General features: G+C 36.5%; 1 protein-coding gene across 6 annotated transcripts in view; it reads right to left on the bottom strand.

Moving 5' to 3' along the window:
- Window positions 1-1,197: 1,197 nt before the first annotated feature.
- Window positions 1,198-25,447, bottom strand: part of GSTCD (glutathione S-transferase C-terminal domain containing) — an 89,611-nt gene continuing 65,361 nt past the window's right edge. For 5 of the 6 annotated variants that reach the window (XM_064510550.1, XM_064510551.1, XM_026108671.2 and 2 more), the window contains 7 exons: window positions 22,549-22,664; window positions 22,283-22,327; window positions 19,476-19,604; window positions 12,099-12,232; window positions 10,294-10,324; window positions 5,729-5,798; window positions 1,198-2,362 (listed from right to left, as the gene is read on the bottom strand). In XM_064510550.1, coding sequence (XP_064366620.1) covers window positions 2,226-2,362; window positions 5,729-5,798; window positions 10,294-10,324; window positions 12,099-12,232; window positions 19,476-19,604; window positions 22,283-22,327; window positions 22,549-22,664 — 662 coding nt within the window. In that variant the 3' untranslated portion in view covers window positions 1,198-2,225. The remainder of the gene's footprint in view (window positions 2,363-5,728; window positions 5,799-10,293; window positions 10,325-12,098; window positions 12,233-19,475; window positions 19,605-22,282; window positions 22,328-22,548; window positions 22,665-25,447) is intronic. The other variant, XR_010388913.1, reaches the window with a different exon arrangement.

Genomic DNA, 25,447 nt, shown 5'->3' with positions numbered 1-25,447 from the left:
TGTGAAGCCTAGGTCTACACTAGACAGCAGATTTTTGCTGCATCTGTGGGATATTTCCTGTCTGCATTCAGAAAATAAAATATTTTAAGTCATAAATAGGCACACCTATGGGAAACTGTCTCATTAACATGAAAACAAGTACTTAAAAAATGACCAAGCCCCCCTCCCCCTCCCAAAACCAGAGACTGGTATTTGGATTCTTATAGGACTTTAACTATTTTTCTTGATTGTGCCAAGTATCTAATGACCTCTTGGATGCTTGTCCAAATGAGGTTCCACCTCTGTTTCCAAGAAAGACTGTTTCTTCCTGTTCAAAAACCCCAGCTTTATCTTTTATTCAGTGACACCCATGCTCCCCATGGCACATCTCAAATGCACTCCCCCTTCTCTGCTTTCTGGTGGATTCAAAAACTATAGGCTAGTGAGATACTGCAGAAATTTTGAAGTACATAACAGTACAGGTTTTTGGTCTACTGAAAGCTAATTAATATTGTGCAATATTAGAACATGTAAAATATTCAACATCACCATATTTAAAACCAACATATTAGTATCCGTTGCTTGGAGCACAGCCTGGTGAAAATCCTTACCATGAACAACAATGAAGCTTGCATTAGGTGCCTTACCTTGATGAGTTCTTCTTTCAGCACAAAAAGCTGGCGAACAGACATTTTCTCTCCCAGATATAATACCCGGAGTCCTAAATAAATTAATTTAACTGGAATAATGTTCAGACTTGAGACACAGCTATCTTAAAATTAAGTTCTCTTTGGGTGAGTATGAGAGAAAAGCCTGGAAGCAGTTGGTGCTGCCACATATTTTATATTCAGGCTACATCCTTCCAACCCCCAACTCCTTCTGTGGTTATAAAAAGTTCCAGAAAAAGTACTACCACATTATCTACTCAAGAACTCAGACTAAAGGTCTGAAATCATACCTACTTACATACCTTTGTGCTTCCAAATAAAACAGTGCAGCTTCCTTCAGACTTCACATAAAACCCCCAAATATTTAGATCTTTTAGGGATATAACTTTTATAAGGAACAACAAATTTCATGGTCCCTTTTCTCTCCAACATCTTTTGCTGCCCTGTAGGTCGGTTTGCAACACTCACTGAAGATATGTTCACATTGATGAGACTTTGAATATATTTAAACTAATCCATGGCAGAATTCATAAATGTACTGAACCTGTAATCGTGAAGGAAAAATTTCATTTTCCATTGTGACAGCATCTACAAATGATTTGAAATTAGAGTAGAAAAGTCCTCCAATCAGAGTACAGAGCATATATTTTCATTTTACAGTAGCACATCTGTGGTTGATCTTTTCACATAGTTCCACAACTGCAACTTTTTTCAAATTTTAAACCAGATGTGAAAATAAATGGAAATGATGTATATAGACACGATTTGTTCTTCAATATTGCTTTTGTCAGTGAGTCTCTTAAGAATGGAAAGCAATACACTTCAACTAGCAGAGGTGGCAGTGAAGTAATAGTTTGCTGATATGTTCACCATTTCCTGCTGTCTGGTCAATGAATAGAGTTCTACTTTCTTTAACTACACATACTTTCAAATACCCGATCACAGAAATCCTGCATCATATTTAAAGATGATACAAAAATTTTTTTTTAAGGATTGATAAATCAGAATACATTTTTCTATAAGCAGAATGATACCAGAAGTATTTCTGCGAACTTTATTAAGAAAAATCTTGCTACAGTAGCATGGAATTCTTTAGTAAAGTCAAGCCACCACCCGAAGCCTGCCTTCAGTAACACTATAAATTTGATCTTTTCAGTTCCCCGTTGATTTGCGTTATTGGTAGATAAATGTTCTGCCTCTGGGCACGAATGCTGTTTTGAACATGAATGCAATTTTGAAGCAGCCAAGACAGCTTTACTGAAAAGCAAATCGTTTTCCCTTCAATGAGACCAACTCTCTTCTGAACTTTTGCTGGTGGATACGATTCCATGGACAGGTGTCACATCAAGAAACTTCCCAATAAGAGAACCAAAAGCTGCTCAATAACATGTTACAAGTATGATCTGTGATGCTTTGCAGGCAGTGCATTTTCTAAGACTGTTCCTGCTGCTTCCATTTTCCAAACACAATGAGTTCAAGATGCCTGATGTCTGGCTCCCAGCTCTGCTCGTATCTGCTGGATGTCATTATGCACCAAGGATTTATGTTCAACTTCAAATTAAATGCAAGTTTCACACTCTAAGCAGGGGTGCCCACAAGCATATTGTTCTTTGGGGAACAACTCTCTGGCTCCATAGATATCACTTGGACAGAATAATTTCGTCCTTCCGCAGCCCATGCCCGATCCAGATCCACAAGCCCCATACACTGCTTTCCTAAAATGAAAGCAAAAGGAGAGCATAAAAAGTCTAAAAACATAGAAACACATATCAGAAACGTGCACTTCAATATTCAATGTCAGGAAAACATATCAGTAAGTAATATAAAAAATAACTAATCTACTTAAAAATCTATCATGATCACTCCTGCTTCAAATAGACAAAGCCAATGTTCCTATCTCTTTTCTCTTTCTTGACAGCACAGTTTAATATATTTGGGGTCAGAGATAAAGGGGAGACACAGGAGTATTCATTCTCTTTACCATCAGGATGTAAGTCAGGTATTTTGAACTACCCTCTGGAATTGCCTACTTCTCTCCCTTGAATATATAAAGAACTTGAACACCCATCATCATGAGCTCTGGCATGAATCTGTTCGGTGCTCTGCAGAAGTTTATGGTAGATGGCACAAATATGACCCCCATAGTATCTTTGGATTTCAGTACAGCTGATGCACATCACACTTAAATAAAGTACTCAGTTAAATCTATTTTTTGCCTTTTCACAGTGAACTGATGGTTAGAAGTATATTCTCCTCCCCAGCTCAATTTCTTAGTTACAAAAGAAATTCACTGCTTCTACATCACCCAGATGAAGACATTTATACTCCTTTCTGTAGGTGGCTTGGAATTTGAGAGAGGCAGTCACTGGACAGGAAACACTTTAGTGATATGATAAGGTCAGGCCTGAAAAACATCTTTCCAGCTATGTCCTGTATGGATTTATATGTTGCAGGTAGAAATTATCAGCTTATATATCCAAGAAGGATAGATCTCTGTAAGCTACTTGTTGTGGCACTTCTCTCTACCTTTGGGATTTCAAAGAAAATTACCTTCTGTGACTGGTTGAACAAAATGGCATGTACACGCATGTGCCACTGACAGCATTATCACCATTATTCAGAGTCACTCAAAACAGAATATATTAGGTGGTTTGGAGTAATATGCATGAAAACACTGAGTATAATTACAATCAAGTCTCACTACTGCAAATGGTAGATAAAACAGATGTGTGCAGTGTAAACAGAACTTTTTTAATTTAATAGGGAATTATTGTGTGTAGTGGAAGTGGGTACAATTTTATATTTTCACATTCACAGAAACTACAGAAATTGGTGATACAAACCCTTTGAAAATTTTGCTGTTTCAGCCATGACAACAGTCACAGCCTGTATGCTGTACTTGGAGTACAGTGGGGCTTACAAGTAATGAAACAAAATGGTCTGTGACTTCACTGAAACTGTATAAATTCAGTGGGTAATTGCTAAAATATATTTTATTAATCCTAAAAAGTTGAAAAGGAAGCAGAACAAGTCATTTTGCACCATCTACAACTAAAAAATGTGTCCAGATGTTCAGGGAATATTTTCATTAAACGAAATCTACAGAGATTTCTCAATAACTGATCATGCATTGCACAAAAGTAAATAAACAAAACCTCACCATGGCTGTAACACTAGTCTGATTTAACCTTTACTCTAATTATTTGAAAGCAAAACTTAAACTACTCCAACAAGACTCCTGTAAAACCAGTTTCAAAGCTGAAACAGAAACCTGGAATGGGAACAGTCTTCACTAAAACAAATTCACATCACGTGTAACTTACAAGAAGAATTAAGATTCTTAAAAATAGAAAAGTCAGTGATGTTTCCTGTGGGGTAGGAAGATGAATAAGATTTATGCTTTTTTTTGCCATGGAAAAGCACATGAAAATGAAATTTGTGAAGAGAAGTTGCAGTTTCAGAGACAGAACAAACAGTTACAATCTTTCAGAAAAGTTGTTGGTCCTTTTCCAATTTTCAGTTTACCTGGCAAGCAGCAGGGGACAATGTGGGGTGCTACACTGTTAACAGAAACACTGCCAAATTTTTTTATTCCAAATACCGTGATGATGGCAAAGGAGCTGACAAATTTATTATAAAATAGATAGTTATCTCAGAATCCATATTATTTTCTTTCTGTGCAATAAGTATAGGAAATACTTGGAATTCTTCAAATGAAGCTTTTTAAAAACATTATGATTATTTGGTCCTACAGCTTTGATATACACTTCGTAAGTGTTTTTTCCAAGCCAAGCATGCACAGTTATATCCTGACAGTTCCCAGCCCCTTCTCTCTCTCTCTTCTGACCTGGAAGCTACTTAATAGCTTCCATCAGAACATTAATACCACACAGGAGCATATTCTGCCCTTTAATAAGTCAAAGAATACTAGAATCTTCCACATAATGAATAAATTGCTTTGTTTTGCTTATTCCAAATTTTCTGTTCTTATATTTTTATTGATTTCTATGTTGTCAGAATTTAAAAAACATTGCAAAAATATTGAAGACAATAAGATGTGAAGCTACTCATAACATTTTTATGATGATTAAATATTTGGAGTGTTAACATTTTGCTGTCCTTCTGAGTAATGAAATTCTCTCTACATTTATGATGTCTTCTTGCATATTATTTTTCTCAAAAATTGTTGACACCTGATTAAGCAAATGAAATCTGAGGGATGAACTTGCCTTGGCCACTAATTGCATGGAAGTGACCTAACAGAAGGCAGCTGCTCTTACCCCAAACCGTAACAACGTACACACCTGAAACAGAACTGACTGCTGAAAGGTGAAAACTGAAACATTCACTGTTTCAGCTATGATCTAACTGGCCTTTTCCCAAGGGACGGCTGGTGCACTAGGTAAGGAGTAAGCCAAATATCATTTTGAACAAACTCCCCAGATTACAGTTATTCTTCATTGTTAAAAAAGAACAACAAAAGAAACATAAAACCTTCTAGGATTTTTTAAATTGTGCTCCCAATAATGAGGTGGGCTGCATAGCTTTGTGTGCTCTTATGCCTGTCTATACCAAAGCTAGCCCCACCTCTGCTATTTAGCCTGATGGTTCCCACCTGGCACTAGATGTTTGCCCTTCTAAGTGAGCTATCATCAGTGACTACAAGCATGGTAAAGGGGAGCACACTGAAAACCACTACTAGGATTAATGTGTGCTTGCAGTGAGAGATAGACTGGCAACAGCAGGGCTCTACTGAACTTCATAAAAACTTCACTTTTTTCAGGGAATGCTGGGAGAAAACAGGTGCAGAGGGAGTAAAAAAAAAAAAAAAAAAATCAGTAAAATGAAAAATTACGCCCTCCAGCTAATATTGAAAAATCTGAAGAAAGAAAACAGTTTCAACTACCAGAGTGGGCAAGAGCAAGGGGAAAAACCTGAAAAGACTCAGATTTTTCTAAGTATAATGAGAAGACAGCAACTTAATGCTTTGTTGATAAATGTACTATTTCTTCCATTATAAAAGAAGGTAAGCACATTACTACGTATAGTCTACACAACAGCTGCTCTGTAGAAATTCATACCTATTAGTCGGCGTTCAGGTGGAAGCTGAACAGCTGTCTGATCTGCAAATCTGCAAAGAATCATGTGCTCCTAGAAAAAAAAGTAAAGACATCTGATCCAATATCATCCCACCCCACAAAAATCTGACTAAACAAAGTACAAAAAAAGCAACATTTCTAGAAAAATTATCTGTGTGCAAATCCTAATTTGCATGCTGCTTTTGCTTGTGAAAGTGTGTGTAAATCAAGTCTTTATAATCAGTCCCACATTTCTACTCACAGTATTTGTTCCTGGCTCAAATTCATCCAATTCCCCACAGCAGTGGAGCTGGATGCAAACTATACAAGATAGCATTCTTCAGAGGCATACTGCAGACTAATTTTTCCTTCAACTACTGATAAGCAACAAAGTCTTCTTTTAGCACAGTCATCACTGGACAGTACGTCCGCATTAATGAGCGGTCAAGTCAGAATTCTTAAATAGGCAATTTTAAATACTGGATGTTTCTCCTAAGCAGTTATTCAGAATCCAGGAAGAATCAGCTTGTTGGGAAAAACTTCCTCTGCTCTGCCAAATCATTTCAGGATTAACCCAGATGGTGAGGTAAAAAAATATCTGGCTGTGGATGGAAACGTTTCCTGCCTCAAAATGAATGTAAATCACTTTCAAATTACCCCTTTGACTTAAAGCTTGTGCAAGGCTTCCAAGGCACGTACTGTTGATTTCTTCCTTCCTTGCTGCCCAAAGGTATGGTGTGGTGAAGGTTTAGCACTCCCCTTACTCCCTGCCTGGAACACTGCAGAAGCAGCCCAGAACACCATCCTCATTTGCCTTCAAAAAATGCCGCCTATGCTACCCAAAGGATTCCTCAAAGATAAGTCAACCTAAAGAAGGTGAGTTAACCAGATGCTGAGAGAAAAAGCCTTGAAGACATAACAATGGAATTGATGCTCTGACAACTCTGCTCTTTGGGACAGCTGCAGTATTAAGCATGAAGACAGACTAATCAGAACCATTTGAGAACTGTACTACCTCCCCAAGTCTCCTGTAAGGAGTAAAGAGAAACAGACAATAACAAAAAACCTCTGCTAGGCAATGTAGAAAGCTTCCAGAGCTAGTTTTGAAAAACGAGTTTGTCTCTCATATCAAAAGAAAAACGTTCTTTGATTATTGTCTAATATACAATGATGATTTTAAAGGCTTGGTTCTTGTAACAAGTGAAGAGACAGCAACTTCAGCTAAAGATACCTTAATTCCAACATTTTACTAGGGAGTCATAAACATCTAGAAGTCTGCATTTCACAAAAACAAATGAAAGAAATCCTATCTTTATTAAATCAAGATGGTAGCTCCTTCCACAGTATGCTCCATCCAATCCATAAATTTTCTAGACAACTAATTGCAAAGAAATTTGTTCATATACTGTACCTTTTTAATTAAAATAAAATATTCTTGCTACTTGAAACTCCAAGATTACTGATTTAAATGAATATACAATATCTTGAGACAGGGATGTTTTTCCCCTCATACAGCTGATTTGCACAATGTTTTTTTGGCTCACAGCTTTATAACAAACACGCAAGTGAGACAAGAACATGCTATGACATGTTTAGGACTCAGCGTATGTTTTGCTCAGTGTAATTTAAATACAGTTATTTGTATAGTAAAAAAGAGCCTGAAAACATTAAATCCAGAGCAACTACTGCAGAAGAGGGAAAGCCAGAGGCAGTGTGGCTGCTGTTAGGTAGGCTGGGGCAGACTGGTTTTGGAGAGGGAGAAAAGTTAACCCAGAACTCTCCATCAGCCTATAGGTACCAAGCCAACCCAGCTCTTTGCAACACCAAGCTCTTGGCTTGTTAGACTAGACCAGAGCCAAGATGAGCCTCACCACTCAACCTGAAAATCTGTATTGACTCTCAAATGCACAAAAATGTCTTGGCTTTCTACAGACACAATCTGAAAAGTTACAGTCTGAGTTATGACTACATCATTTTCCCATGACACAATCAGTAAATTGTCACGCTCCCTGTTGGCAGAAATGAGGAGAGTAACATTTCTAAAGTAGTGAAGGTTATAATTCTAAACTGCCCAAGCTATGTGTGTGGATAAAGAGTTAACTTGGTTTCTCCAACACTCTCAAATTCTATTAAATTTTCAAAATTGTATTTCCAAAGTAATTGATTTCTACTTCCCAATTCTCCTGCAGGGAGCAAAGCAAATCAAGTTTCCAAGTGTATCATGCTAAGAATCTACAGCTACCATAGCCTTATTCTTTGCAGCTATAAACTAATGAATTATGGCATAATGTTTTCATCAAAAAAAGTTTTGGAATTGCCAGACTTCTAGATGTCTTTTTAGATCTCACTAAAATGGAAGATAAGAGAAATGAATTTAAAATGGGAACTTGGGGGTTGGGGGGAGAAGGACACAGAGTGTCTGGTTAACACATGGCAGCTTTGGCTACTAGCCAATAACCTTTAACAATTTATTAATATGAAATATAAAAACCACATATAGCTAGCGGTATAACAGAAGTTATTTATATCTAGGATTATCTGAGGCACCATCCAGCCTAGGATGCATTTGTATATTCTCTTACATTATTAAGAGAAGCAATATTTTAAGCATTGTTATTGGCTCCCTAGGCACTTCTGCAACACAAATAAAAAGATGCTGGAACTTCTACTGTGGTGATAAGTGCTGTGATTTAAACCTCCATGGATTAACAGATTTAAAGAAAAAAGTCTTTGCTGACTTTTAGTAAGATTACACACGCTATCCTAAGCTAGGTTTCCTTGATTTTGTATGTGTTACCCTGTCCTTTTACACTGTCAACAAATCTACATTCAACAGTATCTTAGTAAATAAACTTCTGAACTCAAACCTGAGTTCTTCTTGATTTCAGCCATACTGAAAGAAATGTTAATTAAGAGAAAAACTAAAAGCAGGTCCAAATCCACTGTGCCACTTTCGACATCTCAATCTATGCAAATTTATTTCCATGTAAATTAATAAACTGTACATAAACCTGATTGTCATGAAGATAAGATTAGTGCATTATCAAATAACTGAACTTTCCATATAAAGTGGCTGGAAATTTTCTAAATTTTAAAAAAATGCCCTGTTACTTCATGATCAAAAGGGACAATTCTCCATTTTTCTGCTACATATAGCATCTTTGCTACACTCACTGTTCCACAAACCATTTGGAGACTACAAATACTGTCTTTCCTGCACATTTCTGTAATACAGGATTATTCTGCATCATACTTTCAGAATTCATAGGCTTTTCGACATTCTAACCACTGAGACCCCGGTCCAGGATTTTACCAGTTTTTAGTAAAGTTCCTATCACCTTGCTTCCTTGTAATGCAAACATTTTCTTCCCTCGCCACATTAACCATATCTAACCTTCAAATCTCTGAACTGGTTGCTCTTCACTAACCAGGTTATATATGCTATTATATATGCTAGACACAGCTTTAGGAATCTGTACCAGTTGTCTCCTGGCCACTTCTCTGCTGCTTTTGTTTTTCACTCCCCATCTGTTATCTTCCTTCTGCCAGTTCTGCATGTTTCATTGCTTCTTTCTCCCACTTCTCTCTTGGACTATCTCCACCTAGACCCCAGCTCCCCAACTTCTCAAACTCATGAGCCACACCAATAGTTTCTGTCCATCAGCAACCATACACAATTGAAAGAAACAGGTTTCCCAAATACCGGATGAGGTTCTGGATTTAAAGTTCTGTGCACTATCATGTGAATTAAAATTATGGTGAGGAATTTAAAGAGAACAAAACCAAAAATGACGGTATTTCTAGTTCAAATCTCTAAATACAAAACCACAGAGAGCCTTGGAGAAGACAATGAGAACTATCCCAAGAAATACACAAAAACAATTTTAAGACAATAAAATCTTTCTGTCTCTGTGTGAACTAACTATTGAACAAAAGCTGCTAACAAAAGTTGATTACAGGACAACTATGTGTTGGTCTAATCTCATGCTAGATCAAACACACAAATATTTTTTAAAATCCTTTTGAACTGAGTTTTTAAAACTATACTGTATAACGTTCTTGCTGAGTGTTATCTCTTCCTACTCATAATGTCTAATCTTCTGGCCATAAATTAGAAAGAGAAATCTGGTGTTTATCAGAAAATAAGATCCCTAGAAGCAATAATTCCACATTAAAAATTTTTGTACATTTACATAGTATAAACTTCAGTATTTAAGAGCTAAATAAATAAAATGATTAGTAACCTGAAATTCTTAACTTATAATTGTTGTAATAACACTTCTATCTTAATAATATCTTAGCAGTAGGCTCATTTATGCTCTATGAAAAAAAAAGTTCTTTTGTGGAGAAACCATTTCATTTTATTGAAGGAAAAAAGCCTTAAAAAAGGGATGGTGGAGAGAAAGCAACACAAGTACATCTGCACTGCTAATCATCATCACATGCAACACATGCTCCCTCTCACAATTAAAAGATAAACACTGATATATAATTTGACAAGAAGACCCAGTGAAAGGCGGGAAAGGGCACATAACCCCCCCTAACCCACAGCAGTATCTTTTACATACCTTGTAGGATAAAATTTCCTTGAATTGATGGCTGGAGGAAAAAAAAAAAAAAAAAAAGACTGACCAATTCAACATATATCAAAAAACAGAGATGGAAGATAGAAGCAGTCTTTACATATTTGACCACATTTTAAGCAAAACAGTAATATCTGTAGCCTATAGAAAGGTATTCAAAAATTACAGCAGTTCTGGTTTACTAGAATAGAAAAGCACACTGTGTGTCATTTTTTCCTACTGTATTCTTCATAGAAATTCTCTCCTAAACCATTATAAATGCTACAGAAATTTACTGTTTTTTTCCACATTTTCACATAAATACTTAATTTTACATGTATACAACCTCTAGACATGCACATATCTTGTGTGAGTCTTATCGTGAAAGTAAGCTATCTCTAGGATGGAACTAAGTACGCAATCTGGTAATATGTGCATAGGGGCAGGCTATCATGTTTTCTAATCCTACAAACTTAGAAAGAAAGGAAAAAAAAATAAATTGTAACTCAAGCCTGGGTTGATATGCTATGAACCACATCTTTCCTACAAGGGCTAGGCTTTAGATTCAAAACGTTAGCAAACACAAAACCACAACAATTTACATTCTTGCAGCATCCACAGCAACAGAAGATTCCTAACAGGAAGGGCAGTCTTCATTACCTACAGATGTAACTGACCAAAAATTAAACAGCATCTAGTCAATTTTAAAACAAGTCAATAGAGAAAAGTTACACGCCCACTAACTTTAGAAAGCTTTAATCATTTTTTTGCCTCTTCCTTAAGAATATTTACTTTACTGTGTCAGAGGAGAAAACAAACAGAGGGGACATTTATAAACAGATGAAAGAATTCAACTGACTAAGAAAGCAGAGTTAAATGCAAAGTTTATCTAACAGAAAAATATAAATATTTACTCTCCAAGCACTTTTACGCCAGCACACTTAGATGTTATGGAACAGCATGAAAAATATTTAATACAGAAGTGTAAGGTTTTTTTAGATTTGTTGATTCCTTTTAAGACAGAATGTTTCCATTTCTTACTTTAGCAAATGTATACCTAAGACAATGTTGTAATTCCTACTAGAATTAAATCGGATTCATTTTGGACATCCAAAACACAAAGCTCAACTTCAGAAGAATAACCCTCTCCCCCAACTAACTCTGCCTTGGAAAGCTGTTACCTTCTGCCACTTCATGCCTACCTTTTACATTATATTTTATCAGAACCATTAAAATTCCTAAACCTAAGAAATACAAGCATCTCCAACATGGCAGATTTGGAGAAGACAAAATATCTACACAGTCCATTGAAGAAGTATGAAAAATACAAACTGAAATACAGGTGAGCTTGCCTACTTGAGAATAAATCAAAAAAGCCTCACAAGCAGTAAACTGTGATATAGAGCAGATCTGTTTCTTTAAGCTGATCACTTACATCTTTCTCTGATATTAAACTGTCAATTCCCCTTCTTACAGTACCTTTCATGAGTCTTCTATTAACACTGTGATTTCAAGGTAAGAGGTCTGCATATTACACATATTCCCGTATCTACTGTATTGATGCTATAAAGTCTTTGTGAACTGCTGTGAATAGATAAATCCAGAAAAGATATTCCAGGAATTAATAATGCATCTCCATTCCCAGGATACATTTGCAAAGAGAAAGAGGAGGAGACAGCTGTATGAAATGTGAACCTATTCAGCCTGGACACTTGCAATTATCTTCAATTGACTACTTGTAATCCCTTTTAGTATTTTCTTTCTTCTTTTATATTGGCATTTTAAAACTTATTTTGTTAGCCTTAGTTTACCTTTGTGGATACGTAAACTTCACTGTGTTTTGAATGAAGCCATAACAACACGGACAGATGACAAAGGCTGCCTGAGCCTTGATGCAGTGTTCAATCACCATGTCTGTTGCCACACCGCAGGCATGCAGAGCTACCTGCAATGAAGAAAACAGGAGGGGAGGGGGGTGCCAGACAAATTTTGATAGCAATGTTGTATATAAAATCCTGCTGTAGCATTTTCTTGGTTGTTTGAATTACTTAAATATCCAAAGGAGGGTCTCCAGTGAAAGCTATTAAGGCAAAGACCTGGTCCTTAATTCCTCTGCTTTTCATTTCTTTTATTTCCATGTCAAAGGAACTTCATGACCCCTCCACTTGAGGAGCTGTCAACACTGAACAAGGGTCACTAACCAGGTGCACTGATTCATCATCATATCAACTGAATTGATAACATAGCTCCAGAAAAACATTAAAATATAAGCAACCACAGTGATTAGTCGAGTTTTATTTCAAGCAAAAAGCACCTAGAAATACAAAGACGTGTTTCAAAGATGGATTTCGGTGTGAAAGGATGTGCAAAAACAGTAACAGAAGTAACAAATAATACCGGAAGGCCTTATTTAAAGGACAGTATTTAAGTATAAGTTTTGATCATTTGATTGTAAGTTACTGTGTAAACAAACTAGAGAGAGAGAGAATGGACAAAAGAGTGAGAGTGCTCTGAATACACTGGATCTCCTCTCCAGTGTATGGAGGAAAAAAAACCCACAAACCAAAAACAGCTACTGAACTGCATATGAAAAAGAATACTTAAGTAAGTATAGAATACTTAGAAAGAACACTTAAGTAAGTTTAACATGAGAATTACAGAAATTAAATGACAAAAGTCATTTTGAAAGGACATTTAGCACTGCATAAGACAATAATTATGTAACACCATCACTAGCACTGGAAAAAAAACATTTAAAGACTGTTAAATTATTGATTATACAGCTTGAAGAACATTTTGGCATATCCATCATTGCTGTCATCTATACTGCACCTTTTTTTACTGAAAGAATTTAGGAACACAGTTCAGTAAACCCTCAACTACTTCTCTCCCCTCCTCGCCCCAAGTGCAACAATATGCCTTCTTGAGACTTTTTATGTGAGGAGCTCCTTATTTCATAAATGCTGGTAAGATCAGTATCGTACTTTGAAACAATACACACATATATATAAAAAAAAACTAAATAGCTATATCTATTCTCCCAAATTCATCTCTCGATTGCATATATGATTTTCTTAAATAATAACTTGATTTTACATAAAGAGTTTTTGTGATTGAAATTATTTCCAATATGCACTGATTATATAATGGCTTAAATGATATTGAAGTGGTAACAGTACCAGCTTTCAGCCTATCTTCATCTCATAAAATAGACAATTGTTTTGTCCTGAATAACTATGGTTCAATAGTTCTCCACCATCTTGAAAACACAGAGCAATGTTGCACATATGCACAGATGCAAGAAGGCCTCCTGTGATACCAGCCTCAGACCTGGCACTGCCAGAGCTTTTACATCTACTCAACCTCACCCTGAGACTGTATCAAACTAATACAGTGCCTGTACACAGCATTTCTGTAAAATTCCTCTCAATGTACATTTTTTGAAGTGGATGAAGGATTGTTAATACGGTGTGTTCAGGGATCTGTCTCAAGTGTAACTTTTATTTTTTTTTTTATCTATGAAAATCTACAATCTGCATTAAAAATGTTATCTCTCAGAAATATTGTGCTTTCTCTTCTGCATGCATTTCCAAAGATTAATACAAAGATGCCAAAATTCACCTTCAAAAAGCTCTTTTTATTTCAAACGTTTTATTGTTTCTCTTCTTTATCCCAAACCTACTGCCACAGTTTTGTTTGACATTATGATGAGATACAACAGGAATTATGTTACAAAGACTACAAGCAAGAGTAAGCAACAGGGACTGATGAGTTCTAAAGAAAAAAGAAACCTGTCTCATTTATATTTTTATTAAAAGAAAATAAAGCAAGTAAAGCAATCCAAAACATAATGAGTACTTTAGATCATTCTAGCAGTGGGGAGAAAATAAGCCATTTGCTTGCCTGTTAAGGATTCTTTACATGCCAAAAGAAAACAAAACCAGAAATAAACAAAAATAAGGAAAGAACCCAGAATGGCTCTCAGAAGCGTTCTAGGAGAGTTCAGAAAAGCCTTGAGGGGAGAAAAAGAAAAGAAAAGAAAAAAAGGAAGAAAAGAAAAAGGTGTGCAGACTAAGTGGCAAGACTAGATTAAGATTTATACCTAGTAAGAAAGGTGTTTCTGAAACTGTATTGATTTGTTAGTACTGTGGGACACTTACTTATCTGTGAATAATTAAATTATATTCAAAAGTCTTGAAGTCTTGATCTAAAAATCAGTTTTCCGATAAGATACCGTTAGGACAGTTCCTCAGCAGGTAAATTCCACCTCTCTTTGAGGGTCAGTGCTTATCGTATGTGAGATAAAACACTTCAAGCATTTAAAACTGATGTTTGAGGTTAACAGACATCCAGACTAATAATTCAAGATTTGTGCATTACATGAGTTCATTAAAAAAGTCTGCCAACACATTCTGTGGACAGATTAGATGGAGAAGAGACTAGACTGACTCCCTGAAGTGTAATAGCAATTTATGGGTGTGAACTTGGGAGATACTAAGTTTCATGTGTTACAGCTTCTCAGCTGTATTCAGCATATCAACACTCTTGGGCGCTCTACAGAAAAAAGGATTTCTAGACTTTTTCCATGTTCCCTGAAAAAACCCCCTGGAGTCTGAAGATACTGGAGTATCTCACTCATTCACATACAAATAACAGATGAGAAGATGAAAAATTTCTCCCCTGTCCTTCACCTCAGCCTCTGAAAAAATAAAATATGTCTCTCAGCTTCCTCTGACTTTTGGTTCTCCTCCTCTGTATCTAGAGCAGAGGTGGAAAGCCTGCCTCTGTTTCGCTTGGGGTCCAAAAAACTCTCATGTATTAAACCAGCAACTCATTTTTAATACTGCCTCCTAGGGACTATGGTACAAGGCAAAGCTGCTGCCAGAAAGGGCTTCAATCTAGCTGTGTTAATTTCTTTGCTGCAGTGAAGAAGCAAAAAGAAAACCGTAAATGTCACTGACACGCGCAGAAGGAAGCCACGGAAGATAGTTCCTACAACACTTTTACTAAACTGAATTCTAGAGATACATTAAAAAAATGCCAACCAGAGTCTTACCAAGCACAGCTGTGGTTTTCAGAGGTAATTACTGATCATGGGGATCTAAACTGAGAAATCTTAAGCAAGGCAGAATTTTTCAAAAGTATGCCTGAAACTTTGTTTACCTTCTTGCCCTTTCTCTGCCTTCTCTATTTGGATTCCAAACACCCCAGAGCTGGAACCATCAATGAATGTTTATACTGTGCCTCCCACAGCACTGGACAAAATCTGCTATGTGTCACTACAGTGGTGCTCCCAAGCACAGTTTGTAAAAAAGAGTCAGTTAGGAATGTTATTATTACATGCAATCTTACTCTGAACTTCATGGAGAAACAGCATTCCCAACACCTGAAACTTCTCAAAATCCAGGTGTAGAATCCACCTTGTACCATCCCTAATACGCACCCTCCTCCACGACTAGCTCTGGTTTCTGTCCCATCCAGTCGCCTTGGGACCATATAGCGCTGCAGGGCACAGTTCCTGTATTCAACAGGGCTCCGGGATTGCAAACAAAACTGCATCCTATACCAGAATGATGACGGTGCTACACTGGGTGAGCTAATTAGATACTATCCCACACTATAAATACAGAGGGGAGGCAGTGCTTTCTAGTTCTAACCAAACATGCTACTCAAGTGACCAACCTTTCCATTCTTACTATGCTTTTCTTTCAGTAAGTAGTTCAGTAAATACAATATGCTGTAAATACAATATGCTGAATCCTAAATTATGATTCTTAACTGTAGTGAGGTTGCATGCAATAGTTCCTTGTTTAATTTCCCTGACAACTAAACAACAACTTCCTGAACACTACAAAGAATAACATAAATGCTTTTACACTTCGAAAAAAGATCACTGCATCAAAGGCCAGTATCACTGACAAAAGCCATTCACACACAGGAGACAAATACCCAGCACACTTCTAAATGCTTGAATCTGACAAGTGACTCTTTAAACAGTTTTTAAGTGTCAGGGAAAAAATTGTTCCTTTGACAAATGGGGAAGAGAACTTAATGATAGTAAGTTCTTAAGTTTTAAGGATGGCAAAAAACTCCCATTCCCATTTGTACCTTATTAGACAGGAGAGAATCCCAAACATCAAATGAAAAATCAAGAAAAGTCAGGCCTCAAGTAGATCTGCTTCTGCACTCTCTCAGCCCTGAAGAAAATATAGTCTGCCTCTCCCTTAATTAAATATTATGCCTGTTACTTTATGCATATTTGTAAAATTGTATCTTTTTGTATGTGTTTTACTCATGATAAATTTAGAAATAAGGTTTAAAACGGCAAAGCTCATATTTTAAGGTTCAAAGTTGATTTTCAAGTACAGCAATTGGAAGTAAAACTTTGCTCTCAGATGTGGATTAAAATGAAGACAATTCTTGTTTGCAAACTGCTAGATGAAAGTTCAGCTGAGCAGACCATTAATCACCAGCTGAACTGTAACTGCATGCAGATGGTAACAAATACTGTCATCTCAAGCAGAATACTACAAAATTAATACAGAAATGTAGCTATTTCACAATGAAAGCTTTCTGTTGATATGAATTTAACAACAAAAAAATAAAGATAGTTTAACATCAGAAAGAGATTCCTAATATCGCAGCTATTTTAGATGCATCACAGAATATAGTTATAGCTACATGTCCATTTCCCCAAGCAGAAGCCAAAGACTTCTGCTTTGTTTGCATATTTGGAAAAGAGACATTAAACCATTGCCGGATTAAAAAAACAGTAGCTTTGTTAAGCCTGTATGAATTTCAAACCAATTGATATCTTATTTGGGTTCCTCAGAATCAATTTAAGTGAAAAGTCACAAAAATTCAATACAGTTTTCTCAGGATGCCCTACATATTAAACTTGTTATCTAAACTAAACAAAAAGTGAGAACAAAGGCAGCTAGCATGTTTAGTTCACAAATCCACACATCTGCAGACACGGGAAAACAATATGGCCATGATCCTCTCCCTGAAGACAGTAATACAGCTAATGCAGCGCGAGTCCACTGCCCCCGTACTATACCTCTGCATTGAAACTCCCCTGCACAGCCTACCACACACAGAAACATGGGAGGAGGAGACTAAGGTTTCCTGAAACCTCACCTTCACTTTAGTATTCTTAAAAAGAAGAACTCAACACACTAAAAAACCCCACAAAAAACAACAACAAAAAAAACCCCTGAACATTTCAACTTATTTCAGCAAGTTCCCACAAATTAGCTGAGGCACTATGAGTACTATAAAATAATAAATATTAAAAACAACAAAGAACTTAAAGAGTATGCTGGCTGTTGGCGTGTAAACAAACACTACATGCAAATGTTTGGGAAGTTTTCACTTTTAGACTGAATTCCTTTAATGTTTGCTGGTTGTACTACATCATGTAACATACCAATGTAATAGTAAGTTTGTCATTCAAATAAACTGCTTCAGAACCTTGATCTTCACTACTCCAATGATTTAGAAAAGCAGCAATTTTATGTGGAGCAAAAGAGAATTAGCTGGTTGACAGATTTTTTCTTAACCTACTTCTGAACTCATGGCAGATAACAGATAAGAAAAATAGCTAAGTAACGTAATATAATTTTGTGTCAAGGTAACTAAAAATGCATTTAAACACATTTTAAACTAATACCAAAACGAGAGAGCTCAAGGTTAATTTTTCTATATCTCTTTATATTTCAAGCACTTTTTATATAGTAGCAAGAGGACACGTGACAATTCATTTCAGAATGAGAATATTAGAAAAGATCTATGATTTAATATTCACTTGAGAAGTCCATAACCAGTGAATTTCTTGTCACCATGTCCACTCTCACAACTATGCTGTATTATTTTATTGACAATGGCGAAGTTATACAATGAGTGAAGAGCTTACAAGTCAGATGGGTTTGTAAATGATGAATTGCCAAACTTTGTACGTACCTGTATTTTATGTATTATGAAATTATTTTGCCATTTTCCCTTATACGAGTAATAGTTTTAAAAAATGGGAAAATAATCTGCAAAATACTTCATTTATTCTCTCCTCTTTCTCCTGCAGTATATTTCACTTCCTTTCTTAAATAACCAAACTAAACAGTTAAACAGCACTAGAGGAGGTATGCCCATCTGTACCACAAACCTTCGGCCTTAAGCAGACTAAGCTACAACCATAACAGGTCCTCGGATAGATGATTTATAGAACAACTAGATCACTAAAAATTAGGGCATGCCGTAAAAGCTCATATTTTATTAACAGAAGATCAAACTGGAAGACGGGAATCTTTACGGCACTATAACAGACTGTTTATGCCTTCTTCTTCACTAGGGCTGCAGAACTGTGGAGGCACGGACATTCACATTATTTACTTTCAGGAACTAACATGGACACTCTGAATCAGCATTCAAATCACCTACTTTGCTTCTGCAGAACTCAGGTCCCTACTGTGGTCTGCTCATTTACAATAATGACAAGACACCTAAAATTGAGAGTCAGAATAACACCTGTTGACTGCAACAGGAGTGCTCAACATGAATCCTACAAAATTAGGGTATCAGCCTGCCTTTACAAATCTAGCCTGAGTATACCTTCCGTAATGAATATACTTATAACATTAATACAATAATCTCTCTCTCACGACAGTTTGCTCTAAGTTTTGCATAACGTAGTCTTGTTTGCTTTGCTTTAAAATGCATTTACTGTCACCTAAAATACAACTCTGATCTCACTTCACTGTACTCACTTTGTCCAACTCTGACTTTGACTCACTTTGGGTAATTCCAAGTGACAGTAGTCTTTTCTTCTCTTCTTCAACACTCTCTCTAGAGTACCTTTGTTAATAAATCACTAATTTTAAAATAATAGGACTAAACCAAGAATCTACTGCACTATTATAGGTCAACATGGCAGGCAACACTTATCTATTTTGTACATGATTGGAGCAGCCACTTCTTTCTTCTCTCTTCATATAATGACAAAAGTGATGCCAATTTGCAACAAATAATAAATAGAAAACTAACTCAACTAATTCAATGATCAATATAACAAGAGCTTTGTATAGCATCAGAAATACTTGTCTGTAAGAATATATACAATTTTCTTCTCTCAAATATTTTAGTTGTTTTAAGAGCAACTAACCAAAATGAAATGAAAAACATCTCTCACTTACCCCAATATTAAAAGTCCCATTAAAATAGTCCAGATTTGCTTGAATGAACCAAATGTTGTTTAAACCTAGTTCATCACTTCTGTCTTTAGCACGGATCAGTGACAACTCCTTATTTTCTATGAGCACCACCTAGATTTCATACACAGGAAAGTGAGGCAAAAGTATACTGACAAATCAAAATACGTTACTAATAAGCACAAAACTTTGTAGTTCAGTTGAGAAAACTTCTCCAAATTGTTTGTGACAGGGCTTGAGATCTTCTCCAAAGTGATCTAGTAGGGAACCAAATACAGAGTGAAGGCATTTAAGACATACCAATACCAACCAGATGGCAAATATTTTATGCTTTCCTACAGGTACAGCTCTCATTTTCTTAGAGAAGAACCTCCCAACATTTGGGATTAAGTTAAAAAAATTGCAGAGGTTTTAAATTTAAATCTCCTCCACTGTCAGGTGTTTGCTTCTGTAGGTTTGATTGAAGACTGGAGGATTGAACTCTACTGCTACTTTCCTGACTTCTGCATCAAATTTATTATTAGGATGAAGAACCATTTTCCTCTAAATCAGCGACTAGAATTAAGGTAGAGCTAATAATGATCATTTTGTGAAAAAACATTTGTGACAGGACCCCAATTTGGTCACAGCTTTGAGGTAGCTGTTTCCAGACAATTTTGAATCACTCTACAAAGACAACCAAAAGCTTTAAACTCAAAAGGGTGTATCTGAAGGATAAAAACACCCTAGAAATGTAGTTTTCTAAACAAAAGAAAGTCCAAGTTACTGGATAAGGGAGAGCAGAAGTAAATAAGGTATATGGGGAATAATCCCTGTCCACCATGTCCTTTCATGGGGATGCTTGCTTCCGGCCAACTCAGTAACTCCAAGTGAGACCTGGCGGTCCCTGAGGAATTCTTCCTCTCCTCTCTGAGGCTTGGCTGCCTGCTCCTCCCTGCAGAGTCTTATTATTTTCACTGGTTCCCATCTTTGGTCTGTAAGAGCTCTGGACCTTTCTCTACACAGAGCATGTCCAGGAGCACGCCTAGGAAAGGTGCAGTCTCTCACTCCTTTCACAGGGTCCCATCTCACCCAGTCAGTTTTCAAAGCAATGCAGCACAATCATGAACAGAATAATAAAAGCAAATAATGTCCATCACAATGTTCAATGTTCTTTCAGAACATTTTTCAGAATACCTGTGATATACTGTTTATGTTAAAAACAGAGAACTATATAAAACCAATATAGGACACAAACTTAGTTTTTCTACAAATATAGAAAAAATAAGTAAAGAGAGGTGCCACGCTTTTTAATAATTACCAGAAATCATTCTCTTTATCGAATCTCTTAATTTTACCTTCATCTCTATGACACAGCACTACAAAGTTAGAATTTACTAGTAAATTCTTCTGGCATATGATACCTTTCTTCTAGAAACATTTTATATCAGTCTGTGCATTATTCCTTAATTGGGCATACTGAGCCCCAGACAGAGCAAAACATATTAATTACCAGTACTAACATATAAGGATAACTTCTTAGGAATTTCTAATAGCAAATATCTTATCATGTTATTTCCTTATTCTCCTTTATTTGGGGTTCACTAGGCTACATCTGAAATACTGTATCAAGTTTTGGACTCCCAATACAAGAATATGACCCAGTCCAGTGGAGAGCCACCAGGATGGTCGAGGGCTTGGAGTGCTGGTTCTGTGAGCAGCAGCTAAGGAAACCGGGCTTGTTGAAGAGACAAGTTTTGGGGAGGGGACCTAACAGCAGCCTGCCAGTACCAACAAGGAGGTTATCAAGAAGATGGAGGCAGGCTCTTTATGAAGGTGCGTGGTGGGAGAACAAGATACAATGGACATAATTGAAATGGACGGTTCCGATCTGATGCAACAAAAGAAATTTTCACCACAAGGACAGTTGGGCATGGGAGCAGGTTGCGCAGTCATGTTGTGACATCTCCATTCTTGGAAGTTTTCAAGACCCAACAGGACAAAGCCTGGTCCAAATTCAGTGTTGGGCCTGCTTCGAGAGGGAGTTTGGACTGGATGACTTCCTGAGGACAATTCCAGCCTGAACGGTCCTCTGATTCATTATAATGTTCAGGCTGTATTAAGTCCCCACAAGGAAGTCTGAGTCTGATCAGCAAAACTACAGTTTTCAATGGTGTTTGTTAACTGAACCCTAGAGTTTACACAGCAAGCAGCTGGAACTGAATAGCCAGCCACTTGGTCAAGCAGAGACTGAAGTACAAGACAGTTTCTTTCAGAAGAGCAGAGAGCATATACTGGATGGAGCTGGTGGACTTACACGGGAACTTATGCTGCTAATAAGCTCCCAAAACCATTAAGATTCTGAGAAAATGGGAGCAGAGACACTGCCAGAGGTTAGCCTCATAACAAGGGCTTCATCTTCACACTAGCTTTACAATACAAGCTTAAGATCTTTGTTAGAGAGGTATAAGCTCCCCCATGCACTTTAATACTCTAATTAGATGCTTTGCTGAATCAAAGCATACCCAATTAAATGGTTGTACACTAAAGGAATCTTCTTTTTTTTCCCCTCCTTTATTTTTTAAGAAGTACTTTAATCTAAATTCTCCTTCTCAGGGATGGCATCTCCTCTTTTCCCCACTAATGTAATGTGATAAATACTTTTACGTATGCTAACGAAAAATTTCTCACTAGATCATAAGACTTAAAATTAGCAGTTATGTCTTCATGCTTACTCGCCCTGTATGCATGCCTTTTCAAGATGATTAGAGATCAAAAGCTGACAGTGTCTGTACTTCTTACTTAGAACTTACCTGACATGATGGCATCATGTGAGCGAGAACAATTCCAACATGGCCCTGTGAAAACAAAAATAAACAACAAAAAGCAATCTATAAATCCCTTTTCAGTGAGCCTGTTCTTGACCCATTTCAGGCTAAGCACCCTGTAACCAATGACAGAACCTCTGAAAACAACTAAAATTTCAGAGCTTGTGCTTTTGCTTTGTGGCTGCATCCTTCAGGAACTGCAAAGCTGAAAGCCAAAAGAAATTGCATCTTGTAAAGAAGATATACATTACCCCTCCACTGCAAAAATCCACAATCACATCTCCAGGCTTAGCAAGCTTTTTCACCACTGCTAACAAATTATTCAATTGCTGCTGTTTCCTCAGAGCCCGGTCTCTGGACATCTTTCCTGGGGATGACAGAGAAAACGCCTAACTAGTAATCAGTAAGTCTCAACATTGAGAACTGAAAATCCCCAAATTTATGGCTGAGCCAAAAAAAAAAAAAAGAAATGGCTAGAAGACTTGGACATCCAATCCCCTCTAAGCTAAATTCACAAATACTTGAAAGAGCTTTCTCTATACCTTAGCATATTTAAAATTTTATTTTCCAGCTGTTGCTTTTACTGAATCCTTAGGCACAGGCTTTTCTAAATTGAAAGCAGTATTAATATAATATAATCAAATGTGTGTATGTTTTAACCTGACAATATTTCAAACCAATGAATCATACCCAGAAATAGAGTTCAAACACATTCACAGTTAGCTTGCCAAAATAAATCCTACAACTACCTTTAAGCATCTTGTTTTAGGAAGTCGTACTCATTCTCCTGTCAATCTTTCCTTTTTTAATAAGCAGCCTTCTTTGTCTGAATGACTATCTGTGCAATAAAATGCTTCTCAAAGTTGACTAAGAATTCTGTGCAGCAAAGTCTGACCTCTCATCTCATCTGTAGTGCAGCCAGAAATGGAAAAACAACTAATTTCTTTCAAATGTGCTTGGTATAGTCCAAAATATAGCTAACAGAGTGCCAACAGGCGTATTTGTTTAATAGCCTTTTTGTTTGTTCAGGAAGCAGAGTTTTACGTAAGTTGATAGTAAAAATATATCATTCATAAGCTAATTTTTACCTTAGGAAAAAACGTGCTGAGACAACTCTTTTGAACAAAGTTTCATGAAGGAGGTTTAGGTGCATCAAATAAGCCTAACATTCTACTTTCTCTAAAATATGAACATCGTCCCTACTTCAAGCACTACATTATATTTGAGTATGGCAGAGAAATGCTTGGGCCAGTAAGCGTCCGCTGCTCCAGTTTTCTATGAATTTCTTTGTTAACTTTGTCCATTAAAAAAAAAATACATTTTTTCCAGTACTAACAGGAATAGTATAGAACTAGAATCAGTGAATTTTCCTGATTACTACAAAAGCAGTTCAATTTTATCCCATAATAAATCACATTTATTATACAGTTTATTATTTAAACATCTAACCTGAAAATTTATTATTTTGTATCATATTTTTTTATAAACAACACTTCATTTTACAAATAATGTATTAAATTGAACAGACTCCTCAGATAAAATTATCACTATATTGCTCTGTGTGGAATCAAAGAGGATTCCCTTTTCAGGACATTACATTGTACTCTCCCAAGGCAAAGAAAATGGAAACCAACACCAGAATGTAGAGGGAATAATGCAGAAATCACTCTGCACAGTTACTGCACCAATAGTCATTTAAATAAACAGAGTAACAATGTTTAAAAAAACATTCCTAGGTGACTGCACTGCATGGTGACATATCAAAATGTTTACTACTACTTAATGAAAATTAAAAGATGGACACAAACTGCAAACATATCAAAATCCTACTTCCCTCATTTCTTGTCACTGTTGTAAATCTAAAATAGTGATTTCTATAAAAATAAAACTACCGTTACCTTTTTGAAACAATCATTTTTACTCCTTGTGAAAGATAATACAAGAGTCCTAGAAAATTAAGCCTTTTAATGACAAAAATGCACAAAAGTTCTGTGGATATGAAACCTTTACCACACTATGCAATATAATAAGCTCCTTTTTAAGGAATCACCACTTTCACCTGAAAATACATGCTAAGAAAATCTTTTATTAAAGGTTTTTTTACTGGAAACCATAACTCCTCTTGTGCACCAAATTTCTATGTGAACTACTCCATAGCCTGCCTCAACTTTCCTGCCTCTGTAATATGCTGATGTTCAAATGATCTCAACGCCTACAATTTAACCGAGTCAATGGAAGATGCAGACTTTCCAGCATGTGTGAAAGCAAGTGCTGTCAAGGTATCTGACAAGGAGCTGGAAATTCAGTTTGTGAGATCAAGCCCATAATCTGAGGTAGACAGATATTGTGACACTAATACCTGCAGAAAATCTCATACCTAACGAACACACAAATACATACTCTGGGTGCATTTATATGCATGTGTTACACACACACACAATCCATAGTGGATTGTTTGGGTTTAAAAAAAGTAGCTGTCGTCATGTCCATCGGTTTAATTTCACTGAAGCTACCTGGGTCAAAAAGTGAAAAGAAAGAAAAAGTCTGATTTACATTCGTCAGCTACATCCCACACACCTGAAGTATATCTGTGGGAAGGGGGCACATTTAACCGGGACTTTTATCTTGATAGTACAGGCTGGGGTCTGTTTTCATGATCCAACAGATCTTGCAGTCATTGCTTCAATTATTTTAACTATGACTGATAAAGTACTTAATAAAAATAGTTGTTGTTCCAAAACAAAAAAGGAATGACTAGATGTTTTCCCTTTTTATGGGGGTATTAAGACATGTTTGCACTCTTTTATCTGATAAGCAAACAAGCAGCCAAACAAGTACAGACCTCTCAACTCATACGGCTTGCTTAGAAGCCCACTAGAAGCTACCCATGCAGAACATCTAGGTTTGGCTACGACAACACAGCAGGAGGAGGCTGGCAAATCTGAGCTTGTTTTAAACAAGCTAGTTTGGACACTGATAGCAACACAGCTATGACAGCTCTGCATTGAGGGCAGGTCCAACTTCTGAAACTTATCCAGGTTCCTGGATGCATTTTGTAGCACCTGAGCTGCTGCTAAAACAATGCTACTTCCTATACTCAAGCTACTAGCTTAAAATTAGCTAGGTTTATCTGTATAAACTACAGGCACA

The sequence above is a fragment of the Dromaius novaehollandiae genome, chromosome 4 (genome assembly GCF_036370855.1).
Source record: "Dromaius novaehollandiae isolate bDroNov1 chromosome 4, bDroNov1.hap1, whole genome shotgun sequence".
NCBI classification, from domain to species: Eukaryota; Metazoa; Chordata; class Aves; order Casuariiformes; family Dromaiidae; genus Dromaius; species Dromaius novaehollandiae.
This window is presented reverse-complemented; position numbering and strand designations above follow the sequence as displayed.